This window comes from Mycosarcoma maydis, chromosome 1 (assembly GCF_000328475.2).
Source record: "Mycosarcoma maydis chromosome 1, whole genome shotgun sequence".
Lineage (NCBI taxonomy): Eukaryota > Fungi > Basidiomycota > Ustilaginomycetes > Ustilaginales > Mycosarcoma > Mycosarcoma maydis.
The window spans coordinates 1,577,506-1,589,211 of NC_026478.1; the positions used below are offsets into that span (position 1 = coordinate 1,577,506).

At 56.0% G+C, this 11,706-nt stretch overlaps 4 protein-coding genes across 4 annotated transcripts in view; 2 read left to right on the forward strand and 2 right to left on the reverse strand.

Annotated features, from left to right (window-relative positions):
- Positions 1-317: 317 nt before the first annotated feature.
- Positions 318-2,570, forward strand: UMAG_00542 (uncharacterized protein; the record flags this gene model as incomplete). Its single annotated transcript, XM_011388076.1, has 1 exon — positions 318-2,570. One exon carries the CDS (start codon positions 318-320, stop codon positions 2,568-2,570), a length of 2,253 nt encoding a protein of 750 aa, XP_011386378.1.
- A 153-nt stretch (positions 2,571-2,723) lies between these two features.
- UMAG_00543 (uncharacterized protein) lies at positions 2,724-6,785 on the reverse strand (the record flags this gene model as incomplete). Its single annotated transcript, XM_011388077.1, has 1 exon — positions 2,724-6,785. The coding sequence occupies one exon, from the start codon at positions 6,783-6,785 to the stop codon at positions 2,724-2,726; it is 4,062 nt and encodes a 1,353-aa protein (XP_011386379.1).
- Positions 6,786-10,017: 3,232 nt separating this feature from the next.
- UMAG_00545 (uncharacterized protein) lies at positions 10,018-11,169 on the forward strand (the record flags this gene model as incomplete). Its single annotated transcript, XM_011388078.1, has 1 exon — positions 10,018-11,169. One exon carries the CDS (start codon positions 10,018-10,020, stop codon positions 11,167-11,169), a length of 1,152 nt encoding a protein of 383 aa, XP_011386380.1.
- Positions 11,170-11,527: 358 nt separating this feature from the next.
- Positions 11,528-11,706, reverse strand: part of UMAG_15006 (uncharacterized protein) — a gene marked incomplete at both ends in the record, with an annotated part of 794 nt that continues 615 nt past the window's right edge. The window contains one exon of the mRNA XM_011388549.1: positions 11,528-11,601. Coding sequence (XP_011386851.1) covers positions 11,528-11,601 — 74 coding nt within the window. The remainder of the gene's footprint in view (positions 11,602-11,706) is intronic.

Below are 11,706 nucleotides of genomic sequence, written 5' to 3' on the forward strand. Positions count from 1 at the left end.
AGCTGGAGTCTGCACGCTGTGTCACAGGCAGCTCACAGACCAACACCCTACCGTCTTGCGCAAATCTCTCTCCCGCAGTCCACCACACACACGTCAGGTTGCTCGATCATCTCGTGCAGGCACAAATGCAGATAGCGCCGAGCTAGTATCCCTGCACCACTGCTCGACAAGAACGAGTGCTCACTACGCCTTACATGCCACTTTCTACCCAACGTGCCTGATCAAAGGCACTAAACTGTTCAACCAGCGTCAGGCGGAAGGTTTTCTTTACTACGTCGATCTGCGCGTACAGCTGATCCTCAAACGTTTTGACAAAGATGCCACCGAACACTTTCATCTCCTGGGCCACTCGGCCTAGGATCTACGCCTACAGCATCATCTCGACGCTCGCCGCCATCTCGACGGTCGCAATCGCCTTCACTGAGCGGAGCAATTTCTATGCAGCCGTCGTGTTCCTCGGTCGATCCAACGGTTGCCTTCTCGTACTGCTCAACTTTCTCTTTGTCGTAGCTCTCATCTCGGGCCGCATTCTTCAATTGATCTACTTTGGCCCATTGCGGCGCAGTGAGGTCGAACTGGTCTGCGAGCGGTCATGGTACAGCCTGGTTGGCACGCTTCTCGCCGTTTCCATCTTTCGAGACGACTTCAGCGTCTCGTTCGTCATCCTCTTCGGCCTGCTTCTCTTCCTCAAGATATTCCACTGGCTTTCAGCAGAACGTGTAGCTTCGATTATGCAAAGTCCCTCGGTCCCGCGCATCTTCCACGCACGCATGGTATCGATCCTCATCACACTCCTGCTGGCAGATCTGCTTCTCGTCGGCTTTTCGTTGCAAATGCTGATCGTCAAGAAAATCAAGATCGGCATGATGGTGCTCTTCACCTCGGAATTCATCATTTTGACCGCTCTGCTGTGCAACACAATCGCGCAGTACATCCTCAACTGCATCGACATGGCGAGCGAGGAACCGTGGGAAGCCAAATCGCTCTATGTGCTGTATGTCGACCTAGCACACGATGTGGTGAGGCTCTGCACGCATGCATACTTTTTCGTCTTATTGACGCGGATGTACGGCATTCCCTTGTCGCTGATCCATGATCTATACAGTACGGGCAGGAGCTGTACGATCAAGGTCACGGCGTTGATCAGGTACAGGCAGGCAGTCAAGAAGATGGAGACCAAATACCCGAATGCCAGCGCAGCGGATTTGAGGGCTACCGATGGAACTTGCATCATTTGCAGAGAGGATATGGTGGCAATAGGAGATGACGCAGATTCCAGTGCCGTAGGTGATGGTAGTGCGACTCCATCGACGCCGCCAGCTACTGCAGCAGGAACGACGCCAACAGTGACCAATGTTACACCCAAGAAGCTAGCCTGTGGTCACATCTTCCACTTTCGCTGTCTTCGTTCGTGGCTAGAGCGTCAACAGAGCTGTCCTACGTGTCGAAGGATGATCTTGGACGACCAAACTGAGCCACCTGCGCCTCCACAACAGCAACAGCAAGCACCGCCCACACAGCCAGCACCACAGCATCCACAGCATCCACAGCATGCGGCAGTAGCAGCAGATGGTTCTGGAAACAACAATGCAGCATCGCAACCTGCTAGCGGATTAGAGCGCGATGTGAGCTCACCAGAAGAGCAAGCGTTCGACACCAGATTGCAAGGGTTCTTGCACCGACTCCAGTCGGACTTGCGCAAGGTGCGCAAAGAGGGCAACGGGTCAGCGCGACAGTCGAGCTCGAGCAGACAGCGCAGGACGACGAGTCGAAGCGGCTACGCTGCGCCACGTGTGTTTGCTGGTGGATCGACTGGGTTCGGGTTCGGAGCGAACGACAGTAGTGGTTATGCTGGAGGCAATGCTTCTTTGGGTTGTGAGGTAATGGGCGAGATGGGCGGAGGACTGTGGATGCCGCCGCCGCCATCGACGTTGTATGGGAGCAGCCGGAGGGGCGGTTCGGAGAGAAATGGCGAGCACACAACAGCGCCGCTCGGGGACGTTCAACGTAAAGGCAAAGGGAAGGAACGAGCTGAGCCAGTGCGCACCGAGCAGGACACAGAGCAGGATGCGGATGCACAAGATACGGACGACGCCACAGTCGAGCCGATCGATCCGCGCCAAGCTATCCGCCAAGCGACGCTCAGACGGTATGGCGCCACGGCACCGCGCACTGGCTCTATACAAGCCAGCGCCTCTACGTCGCATACCGGCATTGGCAGTGCTGACAAAGGCGGCAGTGACCAAGCTGCGATATCGTTGATTCCGCTATTCGATCCAGACGCAATCCCCGAGTTTCACTCTACGCATGCCGTCAGCTTGCCACACGCGCTTGCCGCGCCACGCCCCTGGCTGCCAACCAACACCCCGCCACAACGCACCAGTCTCGACCCGGTCGCACTCGAGTCGCAAATCTCGCATCTCTCCACCCTCCAATCGCGCATCGACGCACTCATCCTCGACCTCACACACCTCCTCGACTCCCTCTCCACCTCGAACACCCACCTCCACACCGACGCCTACCAACCTGCCCCACACCAACCTCACCCACCAGACTCGTCACACTCTTAACTCTCTCCCACCTCACTGCAGCATTGGTTCGAGAACGTCTCCTGTCTCCTTCACACAGCACGCGCGACGCACGCACCAAGCCATCCATGAAGAAAGTAGAAATACAGATATATATATATATATAAAGAAACCCCCCTCCCCAGGAGCCATGGCTTAAAATTTGTCAACGTCCATCGGCGTCGCTGTAGCAGAGGTCGCGACGAGAGCGTGCTTATCTGGCGCGATGTGCACCGAGCTGCTAATGGAGTTGTCGAGCTTATCCGTATGTAGCGTGTGGAGCGTGTCCGGAGCAGCGTCTGGAGGCGGTCGAGTTGAAGTGTGAGAGTTCGCAGACGAAAGCGCGACGTCCGGCGAGAGCGTGCGAGGCGAGAGCCGAGACTGTGCGCCTTTCGCCCTCTGAGCCGCGAGTTTAACCAGACTGCCCTTGTATTGGATCTGACCAGCAGCCATTTCGGGAGGTTTGCGTGCACGCGCTGATGTGCGCCGGTGTTGAGACTCGGGCGCGTCCAGGTTCGAGCATACGTCGTGAGCCGCCACATTGACCGTTGACTTTTGATCGACTGCTGCCGCAGGCGCAGCAAGTACGGCGTGCGCATCAACAGTTGTCGTTGACGCCGCCTTGTCGCTAACTGTCGCGTCGGTCGCCAAGTCATTCACCAGAGTGGGTGCTTGAACCGCAATCCTCGACGTCGCCTCCGTGTCTGGCGTTGCAACGCTCGACAAACTCGCCGTCACCGCCTCCGCTTTCACCGGCTCAAGCGGCTGAGCCAATACCGTTTGCGCAAGCGCAGCAGCCGCCTGCACCTGACTCGGCTCGCGGCCTGCACCAGCTTGGTCAACGCTGCGCTCGAGCGCTGATGCGTCTGAGCGGTTTGGGGATGGCTGCAGCTGGTTAGCAAGTGCGAGTGGTCCCGGTCTCATCTGAGGCGAGCCGGTCGTACGATGCAGCTGAGGTTTGACATCCTCGGCAGATCGCTGCGCTGACACGCTTACAGGACTTCCGTTAACACTGGCAGGGGGACGTCCCAGAGGGCTTCCATTCGGGCCCAGCGCACGGCTCATTGAAGACTTGCCGCTGCCCCAGCGAAGGTTCTTGCGCATCGGCTGCCCAGGCGTACCACGTGGAGGTCCAGCGAGTGGTGAGTTGGAACGCGCCGCTGCTGCCGCGAGGTCGGGCCGGATCAAACCAGGTGGTCGAAAGAGCGGTGCAGATGGCAAGAGCGGTCCTTTCAACTCCAACACGCCTCCAACATCGACAGCTCCATTCGACTGCGACGCTTTGCTGATTGCTGAAAACATGTAGGGCCTGACAGGCGCATCGCCACTTTGTGGATGGTCGTCGTCAACATCGCTGTTCTCCCGGCTCGTCTCCAATGATCCATCGTCCGACGCGGCCAAAGAGCGAGATCGCACGCTTTGGTCCCTACCGCTGCCTTCGTCATCTCCATTGCCGGTGTTAGGTCTGATTGCGCCACGTGGCTTCTTCACTTCGGGCGTGCGGCTTCGACTCGACTCGGACGCATTTCTCGATCGCTTTGACGGAACCGTCGGGACAAGCACCGTTTGGGGCTCTCTCTGCGCCTGACGTCGGTTCCTCGTACCTCCTACCCCTGCTGACCAGAAAAGAGCTAGATTGGACTCGGACGTACGCTCAACCCCCGAGGTGGCCAAACCGGGCAGGTTGCCCGCCGAGGCTTTTGGTGGCAGCGCTGACGCTGATGCAGCTAGTTTGGCGGGTTGGGCTGGTGAGACCGCGCTGGTAGTGAAGGAGGGCGTAAGTCGATCTGGCGATGGTCGCATCTCTGATTTGGCTCGTATCTGCACAAACGAAGCGTCGTTCATGCTCGACGTTTTGCGGTGCTTGTAAGCTGCTGCCGCGGGATTTGAGCGAGGAGCAGTTGGGGGATGCGGTGATGCGTCTTCGGCGTCAGACGCAGATTCCGCGACGAGCCGTCGCTTGAGCTTCGGAACGCCTTGCTCATCGGTGCTCGCCTCACGGAAGCTTGAGCGACGCTCTGTGGGCTTGTGGGTAACATCTTGAGAAGAGCGCCGGGCGGCCAGCAAGGTCGGACCGGGATTGACAGGCGCTTTTCTGCGTGCACGGCGGTCACCCTCGGCGGCTCCCCAGTACTGAGCCAAGACGTCGGTCTTTGCGTTTTTGCCGAGCATCTTGGGACCGGGTGGTCCGGGACTGGAACTGGACGACGACGAACGATCCGTGTTCACAGGCTGCGATCGACCGGCAGCAGAGACGGGTCGAGGTCCGTGGTCTTCGTCTTCTTCCTCCTCTTCTGGCTTTTGAGTATCACCCTGTTCGGATTCGGGCTCCGGTGTGAGATCCGAACCGTCAGAATCAAGGTTGTAGGTGCTTTCCGACTTGGGTGCCGCTTTAGCGGGTGGAGTAGCGAGGGTCTGAGCGATCGCCGCTTCGTCTTGCCGCTCTTGTTTTCTGCTCTTTGCTTCGTTAGCTTTGGCAGGACGAACAGGAGGCTTTCCAGAACTTGCAGGCGCTGATGTGGTTGTGGCTGTGACTTTGACAACCTTGGCGGTTGCAGTGGCAATTGTAGATTTTGCGGGCGGCGTCTTGGCGCTTGCGCCAGAGGTGGTAGTATCAGCGACAGATTTACTGGACCGCGATCTCTTCTGGACTTTCGGTGTGGCGTTAGTCTTGAGCTCTGTTGGGGTCAAGGAGCGCTCTTTGCCGTTTCGCGCAGGCGTAATGGTGCTGGCGAGATGGTCGGAGATCATCTCCGAGCTAGTCTTTCGCTTGACACCAGCTTTCCTCTGCAGGGAGCCCTCGGTGGGAACGCGACCTGGCCAGTCGGCTTTGAAGATCTTGTAGTGACGCTCGCAGCGTGAGCACTCGTCTGGAGTCCACCACTTCTCTGGGGCCCAGAATGTGGCACCGCACGTGAGACACCGGCACTTGGGACCGGCTCCTTCTGCCCATGGATCCGAACGGTCGTCCGAAGGACCATGCTCTGCTAATTTGAGATCTGCGAGGTAATCGCGTCTGGACTTTTTGTCCTTGGCAGCATCGTCGCCGAGAGCTGTGTTGAGGGAGGGTGTCAAGGATGGTGTTGGAGACGGCGATGGAAGAGCTGATGATGCACCGGCTTGCCGACTTGAACGGCGTGATTGGCGCCGACCGTTGGACTCGGCTGGTGTGCCTGTGGATGCAGCTTCCTCTATCTTGACCTCGACACGGTCGGAAAGCTCGCTGGGCTCGATGGGTGGAGGCACTGATGGATCCGAAAAGGCGCCTGTGCCGCGGGACTCGCAAGTTGCGCACATGCATTCTGCGTTGCCCCATTCAAAGTAGTTTTCGCCGTAAAAAGTGGTGATTTCCTCGTTACGGTGGATGGGCCGGATGACTTTGAAGACCATGGTTGCGCCCATGCGGTAGAATTCGGTGTTTGGATTGCAATCGTGATTGACGAATCTGGCTGGGCCGAGCAGCAGCTGGCTGCAGCCCTTTCTGGCGGATCTGATGACAGAGAAGTCGCGTCCTGGGCCAAGTACGCCTTTGTACTCGGAGTCTTTGCGTTTCTCGCGCGAGGCGGTGGCTTCCTCGCGTAGCGCGTCATCTTCGCTCTTTGTGAGGTCTTTTAAGCCACCCTTGCAAAAGTGGATGAGCTCGCCGGGTTTGAAGGTACGCATGGCGAGGACGCAAAGATCTGCCTTTTCGGAAGCGGCTGGTGCAGCGCCGATGCTAGTGGCGGCACGATCGAGCGACGACCTGGCTTTTGTGCGAGCCTTGCCTCTGTCTTCGAGGGCGTCCTTAGCGGGAGAAGAGGGCGTGTCTTCAAGCTTGACTGCGGAAGTGGAAGCCTCTGCGTCTGCGCCAGGCGGTGTGCCGGCCTTTTCCATCATGACACGTTTATAGCGTGTGGTGAGAGCGAATTCGACGCCACTCTCTGGGAGGTAGCTTTCAAGATAACGTCGTGCGTGAGCGTGGAAGCTGGAGATCTGACGCTGGGTTTTATTACTGAGATATTTGTGGATGATGCCGAGTTTGGTGAGATCCTCGATGGCGGCTGTGATGTCGCGCTCGACAACGACACGCTTCCTGACGATGAGACTGACGGCATTGCGATCGAAGCGATGACCTCTGTAGTGTGGATTCATCTTGTGTGTGGAGATGGCAGGCTCGAATTCGAGGTTGTCGAGCAAGATATCGGAGAGGATATCATCGTCTGCGGAGAGGTCCTCCATGATTGCGAGCGCAGCGGCAGCCACACGGCGCCAGGCTGTCACACGTGCTCGACGAGTGTAGGTGGTGTTGCTTCAGCCGAGGCAGCCTAGGTAGCCTGACGAGACGATGGAGTGACAGAGGAAGGGTAGAAGAGGCGGTCGGGAACGACGTGGTAATGAAAAGGCATGAAGAGCGTGAGGCGACGTGTGAGGCGAGAAAAGGTTGGTGGTGACACGAGGAGCGAGTCGGATTGGGTCGCAGAGTTGGCTCGGATCAATGTCGAGCGACACAATGACATGGAAGCCCGAGCGGCGCCGCGGTTGTATTTTGAGAAGCGTATCCGCAACACTGTCCCTGTGAGACTTGCACTACGTGCCGCAAAATTGATTCGGGAGCAGCCAATGGTAGCCGCGTCACCGCAGTAATGACAACTGACGACGGTCGAGGTCAGTCAGCGCACCATCGAGCTGTGTGCCACCGAAAGCAAGTGGTCAAGGTGGAGACCTGCCAGGAAGATCGAGAGCGTGGACCGGTTGCGTCGAATGTGCGCACAGGTGACCAAAACACCAGATAGGATGGGCACGATGAACGTAAGGAGCCAAATCCAAAGCAGACACAGGGGGACAAGATCGTCGATGGTGCAAAGATGCAAAGTGGCGTCGAGAGACGGGTACGTCGTGGATGGGAACCAGGCCTTTTTGCTTGAAGGGTGTTGTGGGACAAGCCCGATGGGTCGACGATGGATCGTGAATCGCAGCTTGACAGAATGCAAAGGGGGAAGGAGTGAGAAGGCTGTTGCAAGTATCAGACTGCGTTTATAAAGGAACCTGGCTTCGGACGCTGCTGCTGGAATTCAGAATTCACGATTCACGATTGGAATTGCAACACTGGTTCGTGACTATATTGAATGGAACTCGAACTCAAACTGGATTTGGAATTGGAATTGATTTGGGACTTGCCAATCGAAGGGGGTGTAGCTGCAGCCGAGCGGCGGAGGCGCAACGAGCGAATGAGAGCAGAGCGACACGATCCGCACGCTCGTGGCTGAGCTGCTGATTCGTAATTTGCTTTCAGAGCTCTGCCATCTCTGCCGCGCTAGCGAAACTCAAGCCTGGAGGACGCGACTGTGGGTGGGATCCGAGTGAGACCTTGCGACCTTGGCTGCAGAGCGGAGTTGCGTCGAGATTCGTGTCCAAGTTGAGATTTTGCGTGAATCACGACAGTACAGTCACGAGCCATGAGTGCTGTATTATTGTACTTGTGACTAGTTATACTGTACTCGGTACTGGTACTGTACTGTACTGATGACTCTCGAAACAAAATCGTGAATGATGGTACGAAATTGTTGGATTATCGCCCATTTATTAATATTTCTTTCGGCAGAGACGTGAGACGCACGACGGAGACGATCATCTCTGGTCAGCAACCTCGCAGGCCAACCCGAACGCGACGAAATTCGTGGTGGCATCCCACAGTCACGATTAGTAGCCGCCAAGCTGGCCACGCTCCCCTTTCAACGTGGACACTGTGATGCACCCTGCTTTTCGGCAGCTCTTTTCACGCCGCACGTCTCACAGAACTGTAACAAAAGGCGGATACAAAACGATAGCCAGTAGGACCCGACTGCAGCGGCCACCTAGCATTCTGCATGAGTGGTGAGATGCTGCTGCGAAAAGCACGAAAGCTGGCGAAGGGGCTCAGAGCGGGCAACTAACTCTCTTTGCGGTCGAATCATGAATGATGGACCTGCGTGCTGATCAAAGCCAAGAGGGTGAAGAACGAAACACGAATCACGAATGCTTTGCGTGTTCCATATCGATTGGATTCCCTTCGAAAATCCAGATCGTAGGCCATGTCAACTACACCTCGCGGCTTGAACGGGCCAAGGTGTCGAGCCTCGAGGCGTGACCGATCCAGTCGATTTAGTAGTAGTGCTACGCGTGTAAGCGATGCACGTAACGCTATGCAGGTGTGCGTCACGTTGGATCCACGAACGAGTCAGTGTTTCAACGTGCTGCGCTGCCCCCAGTCTCGCTGCTGGCATTTGCCTTTCCACATTGGTTTTATCGTCGATGCAGACTTGGCGTGCCGATTTAATACGACACCCTGTTCTGTTGAAAGAGATGATTGATGCCACTTAGCCACCCTGGTTCATGATCGGCGATGTTCTCATCTGCACGAAACCAGACACGAGCGTTGGCCAGTAAATGCTGTGGTCCGTGCTCGGCGCAGCATGTCAAGACCCTGAAAGACGAAATCCTTAATAAGTTAACGTAACTTAGTTAAGCGATCCTTGTTCGTGAATCCATGCGCGCAGCACTACGATTTGAATTCCATGAACTCACGAATCCGAGAATGATGAAAGAAAATCAGGATGAAATCCAAAAGCTGGGTCGAAAAAGGTTCAAGGATTCACCGACTAACTTACACCTCGAAACGAGACGATTTCCAGCGTTTAGAGCGTGTTCTGACCGCTTTGTCCTTAGACTCCAGTCTAGCGTTTCCAATTCGTGATTCGGTGGGAACCAATACTTTTGCGCCGGGACGAAGCCGAGTCAATTGGTGGGCTGTGGTCGACTGTCGAAGTGATGCAGCAAGCAGCAGCAGCCTGCTGCTGCTGTGTGGGGTAAAAGATAGTTTGCAACCGAATCTCACAAGCACCAAGCGCCACCACGCACCACACACCACGCAACCACGCAACCACGCAACCACGCAGACTTACGACTCGTGACTTTTGACTTCGGACTTTGACCTTTTAGGTTTCGACGGATTTTTGTACCTTGCCGCCTCTCCACAACCACACACACCTTTCGGACCAACCGACTGTCAATCGCTTCGCCCACGCCACGACCACACTAAAGGGATATAATTGAGTAGGACCCTTTTGGGCAGCATCGCCGCTCTCTGTTCAAGCACTCACCATTCGTAGATACGTTCTATTTCCGCTTGTCTTTGGTGCACTCAGGATTCTCACCCAGCAAGTTCTAACATCGTTGACATCGAGCATTGCTCCTATCCTCCCACGTCGCAACGCAATCTCATCGGCAAGCACTTTTGCCAACCAGTTTTTCGGATCTCTGCGTTGCTTTTCGAGCACCTGTCTGGGTTGTAACCGAGCAGCTCTCGTGGAGACATTTCAATCTCGCTTAGTCGCCCTCGGAACATGCTGCTGGACAAGAGGTTGACTCACACCTCCCCTGCTCTACATATCTGGTCGAGCTACACACCAGCTTACTTGATCAAGATATCTGCATGAACGGTCTACTTCTACCCACCGGCTCCAAGCAGCCCTTGCGCGGCGATACCTCCCTCCATGCTACTCCACATTCGCCCGTCAAAGTCGAAAGCCCCATCCTGACGAGCCATGTCAAGACCGAGATCCACTCACCAACAGCTTCAGCGCCAGTTCCACATGACTTTTGTAGTATCACAGCTAGCTTGCGCCCGTCTCTCACGTCACCTTTATTGCAAACAAGCGCATTCATTACCACCAGCGCAGCACAAGATGGACTTGGCAGTTTCTCGTCCACTTCAAGTGGAACAGCTGCTGCTGCTGCTGCTGCACTAGCATTCATCCCAAGGACGTCGCGCAACTCGGCTGCCGTGCAGAAGCCCATCCATCTCTGCTCGGAATTCGAGCTCGAGCAGCGGCTCGATCGCAACGAGCGCATTCTCTCGACGCTCCAAGCCACGCAGAGTCCAACTAAAGACCGACTTCGCTCCGAGACCGAAGCCATCCGCGATGCAATTCTTTCCCACCGTGCCATGCGTGACGTCAATGACGGCATCTCGTCAGTACAGCTAAACAATCCCACCAAACAGGCCGAGCTCGAATCAGCCCTGCTTGGCCTATCGGTCAAAGATGCATCCCAGCTCGGAACTAGCCCGCCATCCGAAGCTTTTGGCTGGTCGCGCGACACGGTCGCCGTCAAGAAGAAGCTCGCACAGTCATCCGGCGCCTATCATCCTGGTCGCAAAGTGCAAACCATGGGATATGAGCAGTCGCTGGCCATCCAGTCTGCAGCTCTGCTTGCTGAGCGCGAGCGTGAAAGACTGAAGAGCGTACCGCCGCCACGCGAAAGGCCTTCGTTGGGTGTGCCTAGTGGCGCAGCGCATAGACTTGGCCGCAAATCCGTCTCGTCGTGTTCGCGTTCGATGCGCAAGAGTTCGGCCTCTCACTCGATATCACCACCCAGCGCTTTGCGTGCAGGTGGTCCCTTTGCGCGCCACCTGGATCAAGCGCCTGAATACGATGCGGCTCTAGACGGTTGTGACAGCGACCAAGACGACGCTGGTCTGTTTGGAATGCCTGAAGATGAGGAGGATGGCGACGAGCAACATCCAGGACCACGTCATGAGGACGATAATTTCAGCTTTGGATGTCTTGATCAAGATGATCCTTAGCCTACCTTCCACCTCTTGTCCAGCTATCAAATCTTAAGCAGACAGCTTTCTCTGTCGGGCCTCTAGATCAACACCGCGTTTGCCGTCACTGCTTACTAGCCGCCCGTGCATCTCGGCTTTGTCCTCGCCACAATCTCGCATAGCATGTCCGCCTCTTTGCAAGTGCATCTCAAACTCATGCGTCTACTGTACATTTCATTTTACCCGTTGCTCCTCGTGCATCTCACCAAATCGAGTGATCTTCTGCAGACGGCAAGCGCCTTGTCCTGTGATGCTGAATGGTGACTAAATTTGATTCTGATCTAGAAGTGATGCTCGAAAAGCGATGAGAGTGGGATTACATGGCTTGGCACAGGGCTTAGTAAGGACGAGCGGCAGCCTGGCAAGCTTTGAGCTGCTCGAGGTAGTACGAGCAAGAGTTCATGTCGTTTGCTGTTCGAGTAGAAAAGAGGAAAGATGGAGGAAGTTTTGTCAGTATTCCAAGTCCTGTGCTGATTCGAGAGGTGAAGGAGTGTGTGAAGGGGGGGGGGGGGGGGG